The 27,124-nt window shown below is 35.3% G+C and overlaps 1 protein-coding gene across 1 annotated transcript; it reads left to right on the forward strand.

Moving 5' to 3' along the window:
* The first annotated feature begins 3,203 nt into the window (after positions 1-3,203).
* LOC128559776 (uncharacterized) lies at positions 3,204-26,757 on the forward strand. The gene is made up of 8 exons (XM_053552287.1): positions 3,204-3,403; positions 8,918-9,107; positions 10,435-10,609; positions 12,161-12,260; positions 13,453-13,607; positions 14,744-14,798; positions 15,844-15,992; positions 25,858-26,757. Exons 1-8 carry the CDS (start codon positions 3,349-3,351, stop codon positions 26,191-26,193), a joined length of 1,215 nt encoding a protein of 404 aa, XP_053408262.1. The 5' UTR covers positions 3,204-3,348; the 3' UTR covers positions 26,194-26,757.
* The last annotated feature ends 367 nt before the right edge of the window (positions 26,758-27,124 follow it).

The following is a 27,124-nucleotide window of genomic DNA, read 5'->3' on the forward strand; positions in this document are numbered from 1 at the left end:
TTTATATTGCCATTGTTTTAGGTTAAATAGGTCATATTATCAGAACTGATAATGCGAAATACCGCCTCCCCCTCCCCCACATCCCCCATCACCCCATGGGTTCAAGTAATTTAGATTTGCTTATAGAAAACACTTTATGTGCTTAAAGATCATATTTGAAAAAAAACGCCAATGGATTTTGTGCCTTGATGGATGTGACTTTTAAAGACGTACCACAAAACAATTTTTCGCTTTTGTATTTTCATGATGGTAACTACAAGTGATTTTCTTGATAAAAGTGAGAAATACAAGTATCTACTGACAAAGATAAGTCAAAGACTATTGAATGATTGTAGCATTCTGCACAGTATTTGATATATTAAGCTGCGTTTAAATCGAACTTTGTTTCTCAGGGTATGATGATTATTTCTGTTTTTTTTTTTAACTTGAGAGGGACTGGCTGACAAGCTTTGCAGATAAAGTTGTGAAAATTTAACACACCAATTTATGGGGGGGGGTGGGGGGGAGGGGCCTAAATGGTCCATCTGTTATTATGCAATATAGCTGTATCATACCAACATTACCAGAATGATTTTCATGAAGGTCATTTTGGAGAGAGAGAAAAAAAGATCATTAGGTTGTGACGGTCGCCCCGACTTCCTCTCAGTGTTGTAATATTTTCTGGTCCTTCGGGATCACTGATTTAAACTCATTTAGTTTGAAGAATGAATACTGCTTAAGCCAGTGCTAGGGAACGTGGGCAGTGTTGTATTTTCCATTATTGCTCATGAACAGACTCAATCAAACCAAGTCTGCAATTTTCACTGTTTGCCTTGTTCTCGGTGCTTCCGAGGGATCTACTTTCCAGATATTATTTTTTCAAACTTTATTTCATGATACAAAATATGCTTTTTGTGCCCCCAATGAGTGGTAGATTTGGTCTTGTCCGTGCGTGCGTCCGTCCGTCCGTTCGTGCGTGCGCCCGCCCGTCCGTCCAAAGTTCGTGACGCGCCTAGCTCAAAAAGTATTTGATATAAATTGATGAAACCTTATATGAGTCTTTATCATGATATGAACTTGCGCACCTCCTATTTTTCGTCTGGCTCCGTTCCCTATTTTTAGAGTTATGGCCCCTGAAATAGTCAAATATGCACATTTTCACCTTGTGACACGCCTAGCTCAAGAAGTATTTGATATAGATTCATGAAACGTTGAATGAGTCTTAATCATGATATGAACTTGTACAACTCCCATTTTTTGTCTGGCTCCGCCCCCTATTTTCAGAATTATGGCCCCTAAAACAGTCATTTTGGTCTGCCCCCTATTATTAAAGTTATGGCCCCTGAAATAGGCGAAAATGCACATTTTCACCTTCTGACACGCCTAGCTCAAAAAGAATTTCATATAAATTGATTAAACCTTGTATGAGTCTTTGTCATGATATGAACCTGCGCACCTCCTATTTTTTGTCTGGCTCCGCCCCCTATTTTCAGAGTTATGGCCCCTAAAACAGTCAAAAATGCACATTTTCACCTTTTTGACGCACCTAGCTCAAAAAGTATTTAATATAAATGGTTGAAAACTTGCATAAGTCTTTATCATGATTTAAACTTGCACACCTCTTATTTTTGGCAGGCTCCGTCCCCTATTTTTAAAGTTATGGCCCCTGAAATAGTAAACAATGCACATTTTCACCTAATTATGTGCCTAGCTCAAAAAAGTATTTAATGTAACCTTGCTTGAGTCTTTATCATGATGTGACCTTTCACACTTGGCATTCTTCTCGAAAATCTTTGGGCTTATTACAGAGTTATGGCCCTTGAAATAGCCAAAATAGTGGATTTTTTGTTTGTGATGCTCGTAGCTCAAAAATATATGGCCTAGAATAATGAATCCTTTTCATAAAATGTTTGTTTAGGCTAAACCACATTAACACTGCAACATTTGAATTATTGCCCCTTATTTGAGACAAATGTACCGACGGGGTGCACACCCTGTGTTCTACAGACACATTCTAGTTTAGGCCTAACCTAGTTCACCAGCAAAACCTTATTTTTTCATGATTGGCCTCTTTATGTATATTATGTCTGGATAAATGTAATAAGTATGTCTATAAATATGATAACGGTCTTGGTGGTGGTTTCTGGTGACAGTCTTTTCTTTTTTGTTCAGAATCGAAAACAAAAAGCCCACTCCCGCACTCCTTCCCCAAATGCTTGCAGAAATATGAAACTAGAATTGTCTGACGACACGAGAAGAGATTTAAAAAGTAGAATAAATGTATTTATCACATGTTTCACGTCGCGGGAGTGTAATAAAGCCATTACATAAAAATGATAATGCACTAGTGTAATAAAGCTTTGACGTCGGTGCGTTTACAATAGGAGACGTTGGTCAAATTGACTTGTTTATAGTAATTAAAGAAAGTAGAAATGTTTTATGTTTCGACAGGAATAGCTAACATGTGATAAAAAGAATAATAATATGGGCTTTTTGTTTTCGTTTCTTACACGTTACCAAGGATTTTAAAGTACATCTTTAACGAGATATATTAGATATTTGCATGTTTTCTATACGGCACCGATTTTTCAATACGGCATTGTGCTTATCATACTCGGGTGTGTTGTGCCGTGCTATACTTCGTTGCGCTGCACTGAACTGCACTGTACTGCATTGCATTGCAGTGTTCTTTTCTGTACCGTACTGTATGCATGGCACTGTGCGATAAAGCACGACACCCGCAAGTGCAGAGGCATTGTCTGTTCTTCGGTTGTGTTCTGGTGATCGTAATTATTTTGAGAAAGTTGCATTTATAAGTTGAACAGTAACCTTTTTGCATGTAGCTTCTAGAATTCATTAAGACCGTAAATAATGAGAAAAGTTTTAAATTTGTTTCTCTGTTCCAAAACATTAATTTGCTTAGGCGTTGTACCTTCTTAAAATTCATAGGGTTTGGGTCAAATTGGTGAAATTACATGGAGATGAGTGATAAACACTAGCTTTAACGGCAAGTGTGAAAAGGTACAGCGTTCTAATGTAGATTAAAAACAATGTTATTTTAAAAATTCTGATGGTGGACGATAATCCCTGTTGGATAATTTTAATTTTTCCCCAAAATAGCGATGTTTCGCTTACATATCCAGTTGAGTATGTTAAATGACAAAAAAAAAAAAAAAAAAAACAAAAAACAAAAAACAAAAAAACTCTCGGCTTTTTTTTTTTCAATTAAAATCTTCTAATAAAATGTATCGTAATGTATTTTTTGTGGAGAAACATATAAGTTAGTGTGCCGTGACAATTGATAGACGTTTTAAAACTTCATTTGAATTTTATCTCTTTGCTAATGGCAAAAGTCATTTTACAGTGAAAATGTTGATCGGTAGTTTAGCTGCGATAGTGCTTGGATATTTCAGTCTGTCTACAGGTATTTTATTTAAATATATGTATGTTATTTTCCAATTAATCAGTTTTATTTTCACTATATTTTTAGGTGTTATATATATGAACCGCGCCATAGTGGCTTTGCGACCAGATTGGATCCAGACCAGCCTGCGCATCCGCGCAGTCTGGTGAGGATCCATGCTGTTCGCTTACACTTTCTCTAATTGCAATAGACTTTGAAAGCGAATAGCATGGATCCTGACCAGACTGCGCGGATGCGCAGGCTGGTCTGGATCCATGCTGGTCGCAAAGCCACTATGTTGGTTTTGTCATGGCGCGGCTCATATGTACTGGCGTGTAAAAATGTCATTTTTTATAACCGAACTTTATTTACATTAAAGTAGTTGTACACCAGGATAAACAGGATACATGTGTAATACCTCGTAGTTGATTGATAGATATTGAAAATATACTGTACTCATCAAAACAAAACATTTCCTTGTAAAAGAATCAAATTTTTTGCTTCCTTTATTCTATGCATTGTTAACATATTCCTTGTCTAAAAGGGCATCTTTAATGTGTGCTTTTGAGACTTTTTAAAAATGGGCTTTGGTATTAAAATGCATAAAATTATATTTGTACGAAATCACGAAATCAAATACTACAGAAATGTTGATGTATTAACATTTTATATATCGATCTAACTGTCCCCTTAATTTAAGAAATGTACTTTTAGCTTCTTTTTTTTTTAACTATTTGCAATATAGGGAACTGCGGGTTAGCTCTTTGGTTCTTTATAGTAAATGATCCTTTAGAGAACGTCGTTTCATAATGGCGTGAAAAAAAGTATGACATATTTTTTTCTAACCAAAGTATATTTATGTTGTAGTAACTTGAAAAAAAAAATATATGTGTAATACCTTGATGTTGATAATATACTACCTTTACATACACGAAGTGTTTTCTTAAAGCTAGAATCACACTGTCCCAGATGGGTTTGAGGGTGAGTTCCGGATTCCCATTCTTGGATTGCTAGGGATGTGTGAAAAAAATGGGTTTGGCGAACTTGTTTGTTACGTTATAAATCTCTAAATCAATCGTAATAGACCCTTAACTAACCTTATTAGAACCAGAATAAATCCTTAATAGCTCGCATATTTTCACCACAGTGATTGTCTTCCGGACTGTTACGATTATTTAAGATCTGTTACGATCTTTTCAGAACTATCACGGATTTATTACGGATTCCTTAGGGATATATTTTCCGTGGCAAAATTTTGGGCATGTTCAAAACTTTGTACCCTTGCCCCCGGATGCCCGCCCCTCCCCCGCCCCCCCCCCCACCCCCGATTTCTGAACAGATACAACGGATGACTTACGATTGAGTTAGGAGTTCTACGGATGGATTACGGGTGCTATCCGGAACTCATCCGCAAGCCCGCCCGGGGCAGTGTGATTGTAGCTTTACATGATTCGTTGTAAATCAGGATAATTTATATAACTGATGATTTTAGTGCACAAAAGTGTCCTTGATTTAATTATAGACGTATAAAGAGATGATCAGATTTGTATTTTATATACGAAACTCTATAATAAGTAAAAGTTTGAAATTATTTACACATTGCTGCCTTTTATAAGCAAAAACAACTTCATTTGCATATGATAAATTGCTAGGTATGCCGGTAACCTGGCGCAAAATGTGTTTTCTTTAACTTTAAATAAATTTTTAAAAAATTCTCATTCAGATGAAGTATTCTTCTAACTTTCAGTTCAAGCAGGTAGTTTTTTTTGTGAGTTTATGTAAGTAAATGCTGTGCAAATAACCGATGTATGTAGCTAAGAACGGACACAAATCTCAAGAAATACAATCTTTCTGATCTGGTGCCAGTGCGACCAGATAATCCCGAATTGCATACGATATTTCAATTCAAATGTAAAATGACTATGACAAATGGAATACAAAAATATGCTGTAATCTGTCCCATCATATCTTCACTACAAGATTACGGAATATAGGGTTAATTTAACAGTGTACAATTATGTGTCTTGTTATCAAAAAAATAAATAATAATTTGAAACGTGAATTTGATATTCGTTAAGCCCTCTACAGACGGTAGGTTTTTGTTGTACAACACTAATTATCTCAAAGATGTACAATTTTGAAATTGTACATTTTTCACATACAGACAGTATTCCATTGCCATATAAATCACAGAGATTTACCTAGTAAACATAGTGCATCAGGTACTGAAAAGAATGTAACCATTAATAATAAAAAATAATATTAACCTTTTTATGTCCCATGAATTTAATTACACATGACACAAATGAGCCATGCCATGAGAAAACCAACATAGTGGCTTTGCGACCAGCATGGATCCAGACCAGCCTGGGCATCCGCGCAGTCTGGTCAGGATCAATGATGTTTGCTTTCAAAGTAAATTGCAATTAGAGAAACCGTAAGCGAACAGCATGGACCAGACTGATCGGAAACGATGCTGGTCGGAAACGCACTATGTTGGTTTTCTCATGGCGCGGCTCAAATCATTTAACTTTTCAGTGTCATCCTTTTTCCATTATGCATTAGAAGCCATTTTATATTCAGATTTGTGTTTATTTTTTGGGCAATTGTTTCTAGAATTTCATCCACTTACCTCTTATCAACTAATTATTTACCAATTTGTTGCTTGTCAACGTGGGTGGTACGTAAGGCAAAACTTACAAAATAGAACATGTCCTAATCTGTAAGTCAAGACTTAAGATTTACGAAATGAAGGAATAGCACCATACACACGATAATATTTGGCGGACATCTTGAATTTAATTGGTGTTGTACAACAAAAACCTACCGTCTGTAGAGGACTTTAGGACATGTTCTATTTCGTAAGTTTTGCCTTACGTACCACCCACGTTGACAAGCAACAAATTGGTAAATAATTAGTTGATAAGAGGCAAGTGAATGAATTTCCAGAAAGAACTGCCCAAAAAATAAACACAAATCTGAATACAAAATGGCTTCTAATGCATAATGGTAAAAGGATGACACTGAAGAGTTAAATGATTTGAGCCGCGCCATGAGAAAACCAACATAGTGCGTTTCCGACCAGCCTCCGCGCAGTCTGGTCCATGCTGTTCGCTAACGGTTTCTCTAATTGCAATAGACTTTGAAAGCAAACATCATTGATCCTGACCAGACTGCGCGGATGCCCAGGCTGGTCTGGATCCATGCTGGTCGCAAAGCCACTATGTTGGTTTTCTCATGGCATGGCTCATTTGTGTCATGCGTAATCAAATTCGTTGGACATAAAAAGGTGAATATTTTTTTATTATTAATAGTTACATTCTTTTCAGTGCCTGATGCACTATGTTTACTAGGTAAATCTCTGTGATTTATATGGCAATGGAATACTGTCTGTATGTGAAAAATGTACAATTTCAAAATTGTACATCTTTGAGATAATTAGTGTTGTACAGCAAAAACCTACCGTCTGTAGAGGGCTTAAGCGAAAATAGTCGAAAATGTTATTTCATATTTAAGTTTTATAACATTAAAGCGTAAACGGGAAAAATAGCGTAAAATCGGATTAAAGTGGAATGTGCTTAAGTTGAAGTTGTTTGATTCCGTTTCGACATTTTGTTTTATGTATAATTCTGCATGTTTCTTATAAAATGCTTATTTTACATGTTTAATATTCCTGTAACATTTTTCTCTGCAAACACGACCATTGACGTCCATTTTTGATGAATCGTGATTTCACGTCCGTCAGACTGTTTTTGTTAATCGTTTTTTTTTTTCAGTTAAAAATGGACATCAAGGGTCGTGTTTGAAGGTTTTAAGAGACAAAAAGGTTACAGAAATATCAAAAATGTAAAATACGCATTATAGGAGGAATATGCTGAATTTAATATTTAAAAAAATGTCGAAACGGCACCCAGTTACTTCTAAACAGGTGCATTCTAACGCTGATACGGCAACTGTGTGCTACTAGTAGGTTAAAGGTCAGTAATTCAAATCCTTCTTTGTTTCATATAAAAAACGACAACTTCATGTCGTCTTTACGTATCTTTAGAGAACATCACTTTTTCCTACACCAATTTTTCATGAAAGTTCTATCACAAATTAACGAAAAAATGAAAAGAAAATAGGGGGTTGAATAATTCCGAGTGAAATGCCAGTCAGTTGTCTGCTGCCCTAAAAATGGCGCATATTTGCTCCCCTTCGCGCAATAAACACCTACTTCCGGTTTCGATCTGCAAAACTTGCCATGTGGGTTGTATGAACGTGAAAACCGTCTCATTTCATGCAGAATGTATTCTAGTAGCGAAAAAGTGTGATTAAAGCACTCGTTCTACACAAATTTGCGCAAAAAATCGGAAAATTAGGATCTATTTATTATGGGCTTCTTTCGACTCCACCACGGAAGCACATATTCGACCTAATTACTGACGGCTTATTACTAGTATCACGCAACGCACGTACCCTTTATAGTCTCGATTATTACGTAACAGCGGCGCTTTAGAAAAGAAGGATAAACATTTGGCGAGACATAATAACGGGTTTGAATCGAAATAACGTATCTCAAAATGTGATTTGCTCTTGAATAAAACCATTGTGCGTACTATCATATCGCGATATAATTTTTCGAATCTGAACTGCAAACAATGATTTTATTCAACTACAAATTAGTTTCTCAAATAATAATAATCACGTGTATATACACGGAAAAGTAATTAGATAAAGGGAGCCTTGTAAATGGGTCAAGAATACGCACTTTTAAATTAAATCAAATAAAAAAAGTAATACAAAAGATAATAATGTGTATCAAAACTTCAAGGTTTTAGAAGATAAGAATTCTATAAGATGCATAAATCTGAGCCTTTTGATGTTATGATAGAATTGAAAAATGTATAAATAAATACGTTAATCTTTTGCATGCACGCCGTGACCGAAATTCTGGAAGATGCAGTAAGAATATTTGAATAGAACGAAAAAGCGAAACATCTATAGGAGAGAAATCCTCTTTTTGTATTTTTACTGCCTTGAGGATATAGGACAAGACTGAAACATGTATGAAAATATATGCGTGTTAAGTTGTTAACCATGGAAAAACAAATGTGCAAAATTGTGTCTGTCTCTGCTTCTACTGTATGTATCTGTAAGAATTACAATATTGACATCTAAGCTTTAGATTGATAAGCTTCAAAAGCAAGAAAGACAATAACATATTTAACAGAATTTTATCAGGCTTAACAACTAATCGACAATCAAATTTACGATACTAAAGTTTTAGCTGGATTTTATTATATCCACCGATAGTTATATATTTGGTCTCTTTGCGGTTGTTCTTCTGAAGGACACGTGATGAAGAGCACATGATGAGTAACAAAATTAGACATTAAGCAAGGTACTGATATATTCAGTAGTATTGTTTGTGTGCATGTTTATGTTATACTTAAAGGCCACCGTTTCTTCTCTTATTCTGTATCAGTCGTGTTTATCTTCTAAGTATTTTCAAACTATTTACCTCGGTTGATTCTATTGTTTCTCTGATTCTAGAGGCGCTAGAGAGTTGTAATAGTGGAGATAAAGACGGCACGGGAGTTGAACTTCTTGGTACCCATTATGACTGCAAATACCTGCGCGACTTCTACCCAGAGGATAGACACATCGGTATATACGAGAGCCGGAAGTACCACTGTAGAATGCCACTCACAGATTGTTGTCAAACATGTAACAGAATATTAAGGTACTCTATACAGTATACCTAAAACGTTAACTATCTGGTAGGAATAATGTCGAACAAAAGCGAATGGACACAGCCCATGTCACCATAATCTTTATTTTTAAAAAGAAAATCAAATGGAATTGTTTTTAGTGGAGGTAGAATTGAAACAAACGTTATTATTCAATATTTATAATGTCTTTTCTTTCCATCCAAATTATTTGTCCTGCAGTACGTGTCAAGTTTCAAGCAACTCAGGAGAAAGATATAGGGCCAATATAATCCTCGTTTATGTAAAACCTTCGTCGCAGCTTCGCAAATGACTGTATCATCAACGAATTCATACACTTAGAGAACTATTTAAGAGAACTATTTAACTTCTATACTTTTCATGTCTCATTTTTTCCCGTATGTATGATTCATCTCTACTCTTACTGGCCCGACGTTCAGCAGTGGCTATGCGATATCTGCAAGAAACAAAACTGGCAAGTTCAGGCAAAGAATGAAAACCATACTGGTCCGAGTTCAGCTTCTTATGTAACGCTTGTTTGAATCACTTGTTTGAGTCTGAATCACTTTTCAAAAATTCAAATCGTATTCAGTTTATGTTTCTCCAGTGTCTAAGTAAGTATTAGTGCTCATAAAGCATGTCGTCAGTCACAAGCAATTGACCAGAAATACTGAAACTGAAAAATGTATGTTTAGTATTTATCTCGTTTTTGTTTATGATTTTGCTGCCCCCACCCCACCCCCCATGAAGCGTGCGTTTTTGAAAATAAACTGACACACTTTTAAGGCTGATTTGAATATTAGACATGTTATTATTAGAATACAGTTAAAACCAAAACCAGATTTCCTACTTAAATGCATTTTATACTGACGCTCTTTTGACGGTCATCCTAGCCGAACGTACAACATGGATATAAACATCTGTCGGCATATTGATGATTGATAAATTTGTATACTCAATTTAACATTATGGTGTAGTTTATAAAAGAAGAAGAAATATTATACCCGTAAAAGATATACATTTTGTATTAATAAAATACGACACATTGTAAGTAAACAAACCAATAAAGCAAATATTTGTGCGAATAATTGTAAACATTTCTTTGAAGTGGGCATCAGTATAGATTTATCTCCACGTGCACACTCCTTTCACAATATTTTATCAGGTACGTAGTACTTGTAGCTTTGAGTTACTGTGGTGGAATCCCGGCTAAAATGATTTCAAAATTTTTAATACTTAACTTTTCTTCACCCTAACAACTTCTTATGCATAACAACTGTATGAGCTATAATCATAAGAACAAATGTAAAATTTGACAAATATATGAATAATCTTTTGAAGCTGTGAAGATGCCCCTGTCGATGGAATATACCTAGCAGAGAGGTATTTCAACTGCTCATTATTGCTAAAATATCATCCAGAGGATGAACATGTTGGAATTTACAAAGACAGGGAACATATCTGCAAACAAACCACGACTAATTGCTGTGCAAGCTGCGAGAAAGTTCGACAAGAGGTAATTATTTCAACATTTTTAAAGAGATTTATGTCCGTTCTCTTAGCTCATTGGGGAAAGCGCAGGTCTATGAATTGCTGAGTTTGAACCCCAGGCGAGGTCCGGACGAGGCGTATGCTCTCCTTGACGATTGATAAAATACATTGTGTGTATAAACTCGTTCATCCTTCAGCTCTGATTCACGTGGGGAGGTTGGCAATTACTTATTGATAGCAGGTTGGTACTAGTACATAATTAAAAAATCACTGCATAGGTTAACTGCTCGTCGTTCCATAACTAAAATACTGCTGACTGACTCCCTCGCCCTCCATCTCCAGCCCCCCCCCCCCCCGTTCAACTCCGCCCCCCCCCCCCCCCCTCACACACACGAAAAAAAACAACAAGAAACGACAACAAGAAGAAGAAAAGAAGAAAAAGTGATATACAGATTTGTTGCAGGTTTACAGCCTATTATCGTGACTTTCAATAAATAAAGTGATTAGACCCATAAACGAAGTTTATGTCGATAAGTTATGAAATGATGGTATCAGATACAGCAAAAAACATTATGTGCTACGTACCATATCATGTTAGATATTTTACAGATTGTAGTTGTGTTTTATTAGGAAAAGAGTACACATGTATATACTAAGCAAAATAGCTAATCTGCAGTTTGCTGTTTTGTCAATATCTTAAAAATTACTTATTTTTACTTTTCTAAACTTAAGCGTACGATCTGACAATCATGTTGTGAAAAACAAGTCAAAATTACAAAAATATCACATTACGCAAAGATATGATCATATTCATTGTACTTCCACATTACATTTTCTAAAAGTCTGAAAATGACACCATAAGTTGTGATTTTGGAAAACAGATAAATGTTATATCATTTATCAAAATAAAGAGGTGTAGATTTTTATTTTTCATCAGAAAACTGTTAAATCTCTTACAAGTATCAATTAACCTTTTTCGACAGGGTACGTAGTGCGATATTCTATTTATGTTATTTATCGTTAATTTGTAAATTCTAGACATTTTTGTTGTTTTTTTTGTAAGTTTTCAAAAACATTAACACGTCATAGGTACGGTGCTTCATAAATACCATGTAATACCAGCGCTGCTCCCCAAAAATGCTAAGCGCGAAAGTACGTATGGTACGGTGGCGAAACGAGACAGCTAGTACAGTGTCGAAGCGCGATATTACTATGGTGACAGTCCATTGTACTGCCGCACTTCGCTTTTCGCCATCGTAATGTCCAGCTGTTTTGTTCAGTATATTTACTGACTAGTGCTCGCTAAAATGCATCGTGTTGTTTTATGAACATCTATTCACTTTCCGAAATTTGAAAAGAAAAATAACAGAAACATTGGACATACCCCTTTAATATGCTTGTCTTTTGACGTTTACATCAATACTCATTACTACACATTAATACTCTTACTGTACATAATGGAGAGTTTTTATCTTTAAAGTTTACAAATGCTTATTATATATACATAGATACAGAAGTATTATTCATATTCATACGCTTGTTTTTAAATGAGAAATTATATAAATTTTATTCACAGAGTGAGAAATCGTCGACGACTGTAGAGCTGTCGTCAACAACAACAACAGCCACACCTGTTCAGTCGTCAAACGAAGAAACTACGCCAGCACAATATAAAGGTAACAGATTGGACCTTCAACTTACCCATTTATTAAATCAAAGCATTGAGAGAACTGATGTGGGCAGCGGTTGACAGCTTCTGCTAATGGGCATGAACAATTAGCTTAAGTTTATTGATTCTCTGGCAAAAAAGTTCTATTGTCTATGTGATATTGACCTTTGACCTACTCAAAATCAATAGGGGTCATTTGCTGGTCATGACAAATCTCCCGATCTCATGATCTAGGGCCAAACGTTCTCCAGTTATCATCCGGAAACTGATTTGTCTGCAGACCGACCGACATCCATCATCAAACATTAATATTGACAATATACCCCTCCTGTATTCCTATTCCCCCAATGCATAGACGTAATAGGCAAGAAGTCAATAGAGGACAGGAGCGAAAGACAAAGAGACACTAATGATTGGCTGCAATAGAGATCTTCTACTTGGCATGTCCAATCACCATATGAAGTTGCAAAATTCTGGGTCAAGTGGTTCTCAAGTAAACCGTTTTCCATGTTCAGGCCCCTGTGACCTTGATCTTTGATCGAGTGAACCCAAAATCAACAGGGGTCATCTACTCTACATGTCCAATCATCCTATTAAGTTTCAATATTATGGGTCAAGTGATTCTCAAGTTATTGAGTTGTTTTTGTTATAAAGTATAGATTACGGCAAATATGTACTTAAGCAATGCATTTTTTGATAAAGTTGAATCTCAGAAGCTTTCTGAAAGTTAAACAGACTTGAATTACGTAAAAGTTATTGAGGACATGGAACTACTTGTTCCTCGGCTTCGGATAAGCTTTTTGACCGTAAATGTTTGGTATGGTAAATCTGTGGTCACGCTTCGCTGCCCACAAAAATAGTTTTATTAAAAATCTACTCGACAATTTCTTTTTGTATTGCAAATAATATATGCAGAATAACTCTCTGTTGAATTTAGGCCCCGGGAACAAAACTTAAGCCTTGGAAAAAACATTTAGCTTCAATTAGAACTATTGATATATCCTTTGATTTGCACGAGCATTGTTTGATAATACACTTGTGTAATAGCAGTGTGTCGTAGGTCTCGTTTCAAGAGTAGAAAACGTTTGTCGAGTATTGCATAATAATCACCACTCCTACGTCAAGTACATACATTTTTATTGTATTACCAAAGTTTAAACAAAATTTTCCTATAGTTCCAATTTTCTCTAAATATTCAGACACATGTGAGAACTACTGTCTGTGGATTGCTGACAGTGCTATTGGAAAATGCAGCTGGCTGTTGGACAAGTCAAGGTCTACGTACAAAATTAGACATACTCTGTGTAATGGATTAGCTAGCGGTTGTGAACGAACCTGCCACATCATTTCAGAGGTAATCATAATAACACAATGTACATACATTTAGTTACTCTAACATGGTTTGGACAGACAACATTTGCGATGTGTGGGCGAAAGGTCATTGATAAAACCACCGTGTTAAATTATGAAGTAGAAAATGAAATGTAATTAATTAATCAATCTGGTTACTTAATTTACGATCCCGTAGGTTTTAGTGTGATAAAAAACTTAAAAATTACAATATTTCATATCGTAAAAAATAGTCATCTTATTAACATCTTTCCACCCTGTCGCATTTTTACGTGAAAAAATGTCACATTATTTGGAGTAAAAACATTTGAGATTTCATTTAATAATTTTGACTGGCATTTATTTTAAATTTATTGGTAATGAATAAATCAACTTATGACTAACGCACTTTGAAGAACACCGGCAAATATTCTATTAAGACTATACTACACGTACAAGTATCGTAAAGTATCTTTCGAAAAAATGTAGAAGACATACCCTTGTATTCGCATTGTCAGTTTAACCAAACGTACCTGCCAGTACGTTCGGTTCCGTAACATTTAGTCTCAGATGAAAGGAATATCCAGTGACGTAACATTTTGTCACAGTCCGTCAAAAAGCACGTTCAGTGACGTAACATTTTGCCGGTCTCAGTCAAAAGGTCCGTTCGGTGGCCTTAGAGTTAGCCACTTCTGGTTTTGTGGCACATTTAAAGACTTAACATTATACCAGTCTCAGTTAAAGGGTACGTTCAATGACGTAGCATTGTGCTACTCTCGGTCAAAGGGCGTTTCAGTGACGTAACATTGTGCTATTCTGGTCAAAGGGCATGTTCAGTGACGTAACATTGTGCTACACTCGGTCAAAAGGCATGTTTAGTGACGTAACATTGTGCTACTCTCGGTCAAACGGCATGTTTTGTGTATTTGGTACCAATTTCTTTAATTGAGATCGATTCGGCAAATAAAAAAATAATGAAGGACTGATTTTGTGCTGTGGTGGTATAAATGTACTTATAGCACCGAAAAAGTGTTCACGTCAGAGTCCGTTTGGTATGTTAATGTTTTTGTTCCTATAGATATGACCAGACGGATATAATTTTTCTTTAATTAAAAAAATTCCTACGTGTAATGTCGAATTGTCTTATTATTCAATTTTCAGGAATCTAAAAGCTCTAGACAGCCTGGATCAATAGAAACAACTACTGCAAGAGCAGGTACCGTGTCTTGTATTCCAACAAAGGCTCATTATATATGTATTTGTTTCAACGTAAGATCGAAATATATTTAATCGAATGAGTACTAAATGCAATATATTAAAGGGACTAGCCTGCAAAGAAAAAAAAAGAACATTTCAAGATATCAGAAACTAATAACAGAAGGCTTTGAAACTTAGTTACTAACAGATTATTTGTTACGGAAACACAGGAGGATAGGTCGTTTCTTTTTTCCTTTCTTTACTAATTTTCCGTTCAAAATTGAAAAAAAATGTTTACCTTAGTCATAAAGCTTTAATATATAAACGGACATTAAGTACAAATTCCTACGTGTTGTATTGATCTGGATGGTTGGACAGTTTTAATTGATAAGGCAACTCGGAACCGATTACAAACTCGTTACCGTTTTTTTTCTTTCTTGACTTTACCTGTAGCCAGCTGGCGGCAAGTGATTCTGCCTTTGCGGCCAGTGCAGACCAAGAAGCACTTTCGCTATTCAGTCAGTAAATATTTAGTGAACACCCATTCGAATGATAAATAATAATGCCCAAACTGAATGATGGACCAGTCCATTTTATAAATGTAGCAGACTTAAAGGTTACGACCATAATATGAACAAACTTGTATTTTGATAGCAAAAATCTGGAGTCGACCCCAATCAAATAGTAGCATAATCTTTAATGAAAATGTAAGATCTTGAGTTAAGGGTTGTACCATGTTATGATCTTACATGTGAAACAAATTGTTTTCTGTTATTTATATGTAACTGCAAAGGTTTTTTTTGCCATATTTCTGCCCGTCTGTCTATGACAGAACAATCATACGGTCTTTTCGTTGTAAACTATATTTCATACTAGTTTTTCAATTTCCACTGTAATACATGAAATAAAAAAATAAATAAAACGATTGTGTAAAAAACTGTCATTCCTGTTTATGACTCCTGATAAAGAGCCGAAATAATAAACTAAGTTGTTTGTAATAATTTGAAAGAGGGCTGGTAATGTACGATATGTTATCTTTTAACCGTTTAGAATATTTATTATAGTTTGTGAAGACACGTTTATGATGATGGAAAAGTCTTCCTACGCATGCAGCGATCTTCTAAATCCCAATTCGAATATATACAACAACAGACAGGCGCTTTGTTCATCAGACAGAAGCGCATGTTGCGTCACGTGCGAGCAAGTGAACAACGTAAGTATTTACGGTTCGTTAACAGCGCATATTACAAAAGTCATAATTTGTCTGGTATCCTCGTGAAATCTTCAGTTTGGAGCATGAAACAGTAAAGGTATATGTTTCAAGCCCGCCGTTTGAATTCTGCAAAAAATGATAGTGTCAGTAACCGATGAGTCATTTGTGTCTTAGACAAAGATGTATCTTCTGAAAATATCAGTCATTCATTTTATTTGTTTGATTCCGTAGTCTGGGATGGATCCAAGATTTTGGTTACGGGAAACTCCGAGGGCATGTTCATCAAAGGACAAGTTTTCGCAAGTATATCTCATATGGTGCCATAGATCTGATATAGTTTGAGCAGGAATCACTGTTTAACATAATGTCACCTTTTAAATTTGTAAATTTGTAAATTTTCAAATTTGCGATTCGACCAAAAAGAAAATCGAGAGCTTTTTGATTTGGTGGTCTTTCCTGAGCTATTACAAAAAAAAGAAAAGAAAAACAAATAAGGAAGATTATACAACAGGGAAAGCCACATTCTAAAAACGCAGCCTCCAAGAACGCAAACCCAGCACGCGGACGCGCACACGATCAACACACACACACACACGCGCACGCACGCACGCACGCACGCACATACGCCAAAACACACACGCAGAACTAATACACAAGGACAAAACAAACAAATAAAGGAACACAGTTGGGCACTGCCATAGAACGGTCAGTGGCAAAACCACCACTGGTCAGGCCCGTAGCCAGAGGTAAAAAAATAGGGAGGCATTTGGTAGGGGGCCCGGGGGCATGCTCCCCTGGATTTTTTTTTTCGAGGGTGCCATTTCGTGCGTTTTTCTGCATTTCAAACATGTTTTTGTTACTTTTAAGATACCGATTTCGGAAAAAATAAATGACGTTAAAAAGATTCGCGTACATTTTAGTTAATATAGTTATAGAAAAATAAGCGTTTTGAAGTAGCCAACGTATTTGCGATTATTGTCACTCCAAAACGCTAATTTAAAGGCATATGGTCATGTTTGCTTGGTTCTTACATCTTCATTTGAGTAAATGTATATATGTTCATGTATAATCTTTTTAGCATGGCTGACGTGAAACGAAAATTTGAAAGAAGCAACACAGTTTATGCATACACAAATACAATACAGAAATGTATTACAAAATTAATGTACTTAGTACATAATATATTTTGTCAATCTTCTTAAAATAATATTACATTTTTGAAATTCAGCACTTGGATAAATGGTGCGTATCACATGTCAGATCTAAAAGATCAAATGTTGTCATAAAGTTGTACTTATAAGTTAATCAAAATCTAAAATGTCACATATTTATATATAAAAAGGTGTAAACGGGAAGATTCCATACTTACGAACAATTAATAAGTGTATCTGATATAAGTTCTTTACTTTTAAGTGGCCATATATTTTTGAGAGAAATCTTATAACGAAGTTTTGAGATGCTGTACATAGATCTATAATCGTGACTTTTTAGCAATGATATGTTCAAAGGCGTGTTAAGAACAAAACCTCATGATTGCAAGACTTCATTTTGTTGTAATGTCAAAATGAATCAATTTAGAAAATACATCAACATTCAGTCAGATAAGCGCCACGTTTTATTTAGGTATCCATAACATAAAACTTCTTTCGCAAGAACATGAACCAACTGACAGCGACAGTGTAAACTGGAATATAAACTAACGGGCGCATAGGTTGTGCGAAAACTGCTATATAGCATGGCCGTAGCGACTATTGAGGCAACCGATGCACTTGCATTGGTCATTTTTCCGCCTCATTTGCCTCGGTAGTTTTTTTTTTATTATCTTTAGTCTCCGTCTTTCAGTTTGCCTCAGCTGTATGAATTACCAGGCTTTCCAGTAGTGTCTAATCTAGGTTTAGTAATATGTGTCACATCAGATATAGTTCTCTTCGGATATAGTTCCTCGGGGAGCTATATTCGGGGCACCTTTTCGTATATAGCTCCTGCGGAGCTATATTCTCCGTATATAGCTCCATTGCTTAAACTGGAGCTGTAACTGGAACACCTGTAGCTTTGTTCCGTATAATTATAGCTCCTCGGGGTTTTTATTGCAACATGGACCACGTGGCTTATTTATTAGGACATTTCGTTATGTCGCATTTTTAAAGACCAGATAGTGTCAGATATTTCAAACATGATGCCTTAATTCTGATGTAAGGGTCATAACTAGTACTAAACCACTATTTGCCTGTCAACATTTCTGGACAGTCCTGGAACTTTGGGGCAACTACCTTATTTCGTCAAGTCCGACAAACAAAAACTAAAATCTTCAGGTACACCTAATCAACATTTGTTCCAAATTTGATAATTCTGTCACATAGTACAGAAGATTAGTGCCTGTCACAGTATGATCAAGTATGTATTTGGGCTCAATGTCATATTTGCTAGACCAGATACAAAATTTTAACCCATGTTTCTAACTTAAATTGCCAGTTATTATTTTCTTGTACATGTTGGCGATTCTTGGACTAACTATATCCGTTTTCGGGACTGTGTACTTACGTACTCTCACTCTCTAGCTCATACGTATGAATGCCACGAGAAATAAAATCCCCACCTGTCTCCCAAGTGGTGTGGAAAATCGTATATCAAATTGACACTCTGCCAAATATTCATGTTTTTTATTACCCGAACAGTACTGTTATAGTATTTTAATTTTTCCATGTATAAGGAGTCATATTCGGGTTTGTCGTATACAACTCCTCTGTCCCAAGGAGCTATATAGCTCCCCGGGAAGCTATATCCGAAGGGAGCTATATGGGGTGTGACAAATATGTCTTCAGTTTCCATTTTCGAGTAGGTATGTTACTAGTATATGACAACAGCGTAAAAACACGACACGACGTTATAAGTATATATAGCTCCCCGGGAAGCTATATCCGAAGGGAGCTATATGGGGTGTGACAAATATGTCTTCAGTTTTCATTTTCGAGTAGGTATGTTATATGACAACAGCGTAAAAACACGACACGACGTTATAATTATGTGCCGATATTTGTGAGATATTTCAGTATCATAGTCGGTGCGCGCATTTCAGATATCTTAATGCAAGTGGTCTCATATTATAGAGATAGTACCCAATTTTTAAATTATGAAAAGCAATTGAAAAATTCATGTTTGTTGCTCATATATAATATGCAAGACCAAAAAATCTTGAATTGATCATTTTGAGCATGTTGTTTTAATGTTTTTTAATTTCCATGTAGCCGCTCCTGCAGATAGTCCTACCTTTCAAGCTATTGATAATTATTGCGGGAATAACTTCTCTCAATGGCGGAATATTGTAAGATACATGCATATTGTATGATATCAGAAAATGTTGTAAGTCTAATAAAATAAATTCAGATCGATTATTTAATCTGAAATTTAGATATAATGTTATTCGAACCATATCATAATTATATCATATATAAAAAATAAGAAAAACTATTCAATATTTACCATGAAAATAAACATTATATTGAAATGACTTTTCACTAAGCTGTGACATACAAATGTATGGATGAATGCAAGGTAGGATTATTATCTGAGTCATTGAAGCATTGTGAAGGTTGTGGTCTCTCGAGCAAGTTTGACTGTAGTTAAAATTAAAAATCTAAGTATAGCACTGAAGGCTATGTCAGGCTGACATATTAATATGTCAGGCTGACATATTAATATGTCAGGCTGACATATTAAGATATCATTTCTTGATTCAGACACGCAAGTATAGAAAGGAAGTTTTAATAATCTTCAAACGATTTACCAAATATAATACTAAATAAAGTTTTGCAGTCAAAAAAGTTAGTCATGAAGTTACACTTGCATCGTAATCTAAACACGCTAAATGAAACAGTATATACAATACTGTGGGAAAAAATGATCTTAAAATGTATGAAGCTTAGTGAATGCCGCAAAGTAAGTTTTTATGCCTTTTTTTTAGTTTGGATGTCGATCATTATACGGGCACAAGAGTGTCATTGAATTTGTGAAATAAAATAGGAATAAAAAGCACCTGATAACTCCGTTCGAATAATAGAAACAGACAGCAGCTTCGTACTGTAAATGAAATGATTTAATGGAAGATGTGAAATTCAAAAGATTGCCTGAAGACAGCGTCTTGTAGAAATGGGAAACGCATTTAGCTACTTTTATACCACGAAGAGTAGCGAAACAATTTTCCGATTTAAAATTAAACCTCTTTCGGTCAGCGGTGTGGAGTCTAATTACACGCTTATACACTTACCATTGCTACATTACATACAATGTATTCTTCAAGATTGTACGATACTACACTTTATAGTTCAAACATCGTTTTTATCCAATGACAAACGAGGGATTTTCAAAAAAGTAACCAACTTATTTTCATATTGTTTCATAACTGAAGAATCTGATTCACTTAATCATGAAGTAGTTCAAAATTAATGAGTATTCATTGTTCCACCTACTATGGATTTCCCACATTCTAGGAGGCGGAGCAATTACAAAAGCAGGGACTGCATACAAGAAATAATGTCTCTATGTAATAAACGGACCAAATAGATAAATGAGCCGTGCCATGAGAAAACCAACATAGTGGGTTTGCGACCAGCATGGATCTAGACCAGCCTGTGCATCAGCTGGTCGCAAACCCACTATGTTGGTTTTCTCATGGCGCGGCTCAAATATCAAATTAGTTTCATTTTAATGCACGTTCAAGTTTTACCTTTCTGTACCTTTCACTACCTCTACTGGTCTGAAAATAAACCAGGGTGCACATAGATTCTACCTTGTCTTGTTTTATTTATACATGTAGTTGCTTAAATTGTACAGTTAGATCATTACGAGTTATAAACCTGCATATTATATTTCCATTGAATAAAAATATAAAATTGTGTTCCACAAACTACTTGATAAGACTTAGTCGTCTACTATGTATTTATGATAACTAAATAAAAAATTTCTAGCACTGGATCAACTGCTGTTTTGCTAATGGTTGGCACTAAAATGACCTTTTTGTTCCTTCTCTTGAGAAGGAATATCTTAATTCGGTAAGTCACACTTGACTGAGCTACTGATATCGAAAGCTGTTGTAATTACAAGCTGGCCAATTAAACTCCGTGACCTTAGAAATAACCTCTGACGTTAAACTATTCCTTCTCAATTGAGGCGGCTCTCTGACTGAACGTGTTCCATGGATTACATAATACTTAACCCGAGGATGATTGATTCTTTTATTTCCTCCATTCTTGAAGAACATAACATATGTACATTCAGTCGACAAGATAGACATATATCAGCAAATTTAAATGTAAACAACCAAATATTATCGTTACCTTCAAATGCATGGTTAAAATGTGAAAACAAACCCCATTGCGACCTTCTAATTATGCGCAACAAATTCACACATCGAATCATAATGGATTGACCGAGTCAATGTCTTATTGCCTTATTTACTCTACTGAAAATTGTAACAGATTTAATTTGTTGTTGGATTTAACAATTTATGTTAAATAACTAGCGTAAATACTTACCTGGCATATTTTGGCAGCATAAAACAGACATTGCAACCAAAATTTTACAAGATGATCATTTTATATTTATATAGATGTGCCCTAGAAGGAACTTTTGCTATGCTTTAACTTGTATAAAGTTGTAGTAAACATGTACTTCTCCATCATGAGAATAAGACTAGCCAATGAATTCCAAGAGACTGAAGAAGGCGTGGTTTAGTTTACTTCAGAGAGAGCTTTTTGTTTCTTTAACCGGTCAGTTAAATGAAATGGGGCGTTTCAACTATAAATAGGTTATAGATACACTTATTGAACTTCTAACGCATTAAGTTTGCCTTCACTATGCTACGCTCCGTTTCGGCAAACTTAATTGCATTAGCAGTTCAATAAATGATCTATAACCTATACATATAACTTACGACCTAAAATTACATTAAAGTTCAATCTCGACTTTTCTCAGCTAGAGCTGGGCTTAATTTTATCAAATATCGAAAGAAGCAATAAAACAGATCAGGCCAGGGTTTGAGGCTAGTGCCTATGTTTGCGCAAATATTAGTAAACTGTATTTTTGTAGATTTGTATTTCAGAAGAAAATACAGGACCGTAGCAAGGTTGATTTTTTTGGTCTCGAACACCACATACCTCCACCTCCTCCCCTTCGTAAAAACTGTTACAATCATTTGCGCAAATTATTTAGATTGCATCTTTTTCGGTCTCCTACTCACGAGAACATGTTTGAAGAATTATCAGACCTCGACGTTTCAGTCGTTCAGTTAAGACGTTCCACTTTTTAATGAAATTTATTAGCAAGTGCAGTGAGTGATAAAATACTTCTGTTGCATATGCATATCTGAAACTCTGGGATACGGTCAAAATAAGTGTTTTATATTTGCTTAATGCAGATTTTGGTACTCTTAATCCTACAGCTTAGTAAATATTTCACAACTGTAATTCATTTAATAATTTCTACTGTAGACCTTTATTTCACTGTAAATATATCTTGCTTAAATGTAGATGATACCATACTGGTTAATAATACCAACAAAAGTTTTACCACTATTACAAGTAATGGCTGCCAGGTTAACATAATTCGATATCCTTTCATGGTCGTTTCATTATTCAGACACGCCAGTAAAGAAATTTTAGTAATCTTCAAAAGGTTTATAAGATATAATACTGAATCAAGTTACCGGTCAAGAAATGTCTACTGTCTGTATCAAAATAACAGTATATCGATGTTATCAGATACATTTGCGTCATAATCTAAACGCCGCTAAATGCAAAAAAGTATCTAAAATACTATGAAAACAAAATGGTGAAACTGCTTTCAAATGTAAATAGCGAAATGCATACCCACAAGGTGTTTTTTCCCTTTTTAGTTGCTTGGATCTCATTACTTAGTAATATGGGCATAAGTTGCAGTGTCATTGCATTTGTAAAACAAAATGAGAGAAAAAGCTCATAATAACTGCATTCGAATAATACTGTAAATGTAGGTCAGAGACCACCAATTCAAAAAAGTACAGGGAACTTACTGGGAATGAGGTAAGTTTGTACCTGGGAATAAGGTAACGTCTGTGCGTTCTGATTGGTCAGTCATGTAAACAAACCCAGGAAGTGATTATTTTTTTCAAATTTGATAATTTTTCACTGCATTTACAGTATTTTATTATACATTTTGACAAAATTTGCTACATTTTATGTGTATTGAAAAAAAGTTTTATCAAACGAATTTCTCCCGCCATGTCAAAGATGTAAACAGGGGGTCATCTCATTCACACGAAAATTACTTAAATAAAGTATCACTATTCATATGTTTTTCGTCCGATATTTTGGTAGATCTAAGATAGTTCTTGAAAAACTTGTAATTAGATATACATGTTTCGATGTATGGAAGGCCGTAGACGCCATAATGTTACAATGTAAGTCTATGGTAAAACAATTGGTGGTCTCTAACCTGTAAGGTAATTCAAAAATAGGAAAAAACAGTGTCTTATACCAATGAGAGACGCATTTAGCTCCTTTTATTCCAAAGAGCGTGACAGAATAAGTTTCCAGTCAAATTCTAATAACTTCTTGTTACACGTTTACCCTTACCATTGCTTCAAAATTATATTTTATACGAATAAAAAAATTATATATCTATAATACTAGAAAAATTACACTTTAAGTCTTACAACTTTAAATATATCCATAGTGCCTGTCTAATACAAATTATGTCAAACATTGTAGATACTAGTTTAAACTTTGATCTTCCTTATTCAGTTTCAAATAAGCTCCAGTATTGTAGTATCAGCCGAAGTGTTACCCATAAGAATATCAAAACAATGTCTTAGTATTTTTTATTCGGCACAATAGAATAGTCAGTTTGCGAAGTTTCTTGATTGGCTACTTAATGATTAATACCTGTAAGTGACCGCTAAGGCAAAATGTACTGTATACGTCTATCACAGTTCAACATAAATGTTCTTTATATGTGATAAAATAGGCCTGTTAAACCAACCAAATAACTATTTCTAAACATTAACAAGGACTGCATTTTTCATTCGTGAAACATTCGGATCCCGAATTAATATTCGCATCCCTCCCATCGTCATTTCGTACTTGGACACTTAAAGCCGGAGCAATGATTTACGGAACCTGGGGATCGGGAGGTAGGGGCACTAGAAAAGTTTACATACCTACGTTTTCTAGCTACTTTATGTCTAATTTCCTACAAGATAAATCTTTTTCTTTGCTTTTTTCAAACCTAATTTATTTCAAAGTATGGTTAAGATTCAAAATAAATCGATGAATTTGTTGGTGCCAAAAGCAAAATGATTCGAAACTTAATGATTTATCATTATAGACTAGTTTATATGTATTTCATTTTTATCAAAATATCATTAATGGAGAATGGCGCAGTTTTTTCCATTTATTTTGAAGAATATTAAGCGCGAAATTCTTGTTGAAGCAGACGGTAGGTAGAACATGTGGTATCGTGAGCAATTGATGAAACTCCATTTATGCTGTAATCATTAATTAATATGGATTTGAATTTTTTTTTTCAACCTAATGAAGTTTATATTTAATTCCACGCCGCAAACAATTTGTTAAAACGCATTTTGCTCTTACCTCTGTGGCGAGTTATACTGATATCCAGTCTTTGTAGCAACATCTTTGTCATTGTATGAAAGAAGATTTTTATTTTATAGAAAACTAATGTCCTTTTCAGCATGAGCGCAACATTAGAAGGAACTTTGGTTTTAGGGAAAATTGTTTAAACATTTTTACATTTAATTTTACTCGTATGAGATAAATCAGCAGCGCCATCAAGAAGAATAGACATACACCTCCAAAACAGTAAGTCCTGTGTTGCATCCGAGACCTCCATCGCAAGAGAGACATTACAAACGAACCATAAATCGGTATTAGTACCCGGGGTAGATCGCGGAGTGAAAGAGTAATTTTTCTCTTTAATATAAAAACAGCGCAACAATGTGTGTTTTTCATATCATATATCCTATATTTTTGGGAGTCCCCACAAACCCTCCTATGGAAGAGGGTGGGACACAACATTCCAAATTAATGCCTGTCGGGGCTTTGCCTTTACCATTCAAATTTTCCTAACAACCACGAACAAACGCACATACTCTGTCTCGGTAAAATTTAGTCTCTCGCTACGGTCATGTATAGTGTAATTATTCGTGATATTAAGAAAATGGCGGGAAATAGTTTAACAAATTAAAATGAAATAATAGTGCCTCAGTTCGGTTATGCCTTTTAAGATGGTGACTCAAAACATATCCTTTTTTTTCTCATAATCTTGGTAGAAAAAACAGGGAGGCACCGGCCTCCCTGTGCCTCAGTGTAGCTACGGGCCTGCTGGTGAGCTTAAACCGTTTTATGGTTCACCTAATCTCATTCTTAACCCAACCGTGTTCCAAAGTCATAGGAAAGTGTAAATAAAAGTTATCCCCGCCACGTGAAACTCTTACATACGCAAATGCTTCTTTTATAAAGGTTTGCGAGGAAAGAGAGAGGAAAAAACAAATGACACTATTTCAGACTTGAAAAAAAATGTATGCATGTCAGATTTGGGAGGAGGACACTTAAACCCTGCATCTGAATAAGCTAACTGGAAAAAACTTCATGGAAATCTGTATAAGCGAGAAAAGAGACATGTTTCACTATGTACTTACATAACTAAAGAACTGGATCCGTTGAAAATGATCTTTCACAAAAATGGCTATAATATTATATTCCGTTTCCGTTTCATATGGGATGAAGTACGTAAACACGTGATATGTGCTAGAAAAGAGAGGCTTTAAGTTCATAACCTTGTTGCTGTCTGATGATGCCTTTTTATTTTTCAGGTAAAGCCTTCAGGTTTCATAAAGTACACTGACCAAAACATGATTGACAAAGGCGGGATCGTGAGTGAAAATATGCCATCAGCCGCCAACGCAAACGGCTACCAAAGTGACGCTTCGGGACCTACAGACGACGTAAAACTTGACACCAACGCAAAAAGAAAGCACTCCACGCCACAGCCGCCAAAACTTCAGCACAAGTTTCTCTCTTTCTTCGAAATTATTAAAGCCAGTGCCAACAGAATTCGAAAGGAAGAAGAAAGAAGAAGGAACATTTTCAGTGCACTGATTGCTAATATATTTTCAACATTTCAGAAAGTGCAACAGGCAAAAAATTGAAATGGGGGGCTTGTTACATAAGCGAACGCAGTAGACAACTGTTTTCTGTAATGACTTATCAGTCTTTGAGTTTCGGCAGGCATGATCTCCCATTTTCAAAATCAGTCAAATTAAAAGTTGCCATATTTTTTATTAAATCATTGAAGTATGATAATGAACTATCAATGTAGATGCGAATTATACAAGAAGACAATAGCATACGTTTATTTTATGGCTTGTCGGTCGATAGTCAGCAATATTTGCCGCCGCTTACGTGACTGTGTTCGAGAGGGCAAGGCTGCGGAAATGACTTTTGCATGGTGATTTCAAACCAAAAATGTTGTTGAAATAGCGGTGCTTTTAGCTTATTCTGTGCATATAAATGCAGATAGCCTCTGATGTTTGTACAAACATGTGTTCATGTAATGCAATGTTTTATATTGCGTCAAAAATGAAAATTTTAGTTATTAAGTAATAACGTATGCAGTATTATAAATTTCTGCAGTTGTAGTATTTGACGTTAAAACAAATCATGTTGTAACTTGCAATTGTATAACAGCTAATAAATCTTATTAAGTATATTTATATTGCCGTTCTTGCCTCAGTGTTTTAGGTTAAATAGGTCATATTATCAGAAATGATACTGCGACATACACGCCCCCCCCCCCCACCCCCCACTCTCCCAACCCCTCTCCATAGTTTCAAGTAATTTAGGTTTGTTTATAGAAAACATTTATTGTGCTTAAAGAGCACGTTTGAATAAAAAAAACGCCAATGCATTTTATGTCTTAAGGGGACGCATATTGCTACATTCACAGTTCATACAGAAATGCGGAAGGGGTGCATATTCAAGAAATCGATGGTGGGAAAATAAAAAACATATTCTTAAACTGATATAATACTGATGGACACCTGTAACATTCAGTACTTTGTGGATAAGGATGCAGTACTA

The sequence above is a fragment of the Mercenaria mercenaria genome, chromosome 10 (genome assembly GCF_021730395.1).
Source record: "Mercenaria mercenaria strain notata chromosome 10, MADL_Memer_1, whole genome shotgun sequence".
NCBI lineage: Eukaryota > Metazoa > Mollusca > Bivalvia > Venerida > Veneridae > Mercenaria > Mercenaria mercenaria.

What these genes read in the sequence shown, in the direction of transcription:
- LOC128559776 (XM_053552287.1), top strand. Translation starts at nt 3,349, where the DNA reads ATGTTGATCGGTAGTTTAGCTGCGATAGTGCTTGGATATTTCAGTCTG. An exon ending in ATATTTCAGTCTGTCTACAG is followed by an intron (nt 3,404 to 8,917) that starts GTATTTTATTTA and finishes CTCTGATTCTAG; the next exon opens with AGGCGCTAGAGAGTTGTAAT. An exon ending in CCTGCCACATCATTTCAGAG is followed by an intron (nt 13,608 to 14,743) that starts GTAATCATAATA and finishes TTCAATTTTCAG; the next exon opens with GAATCTAAAAGCTCTAGACA.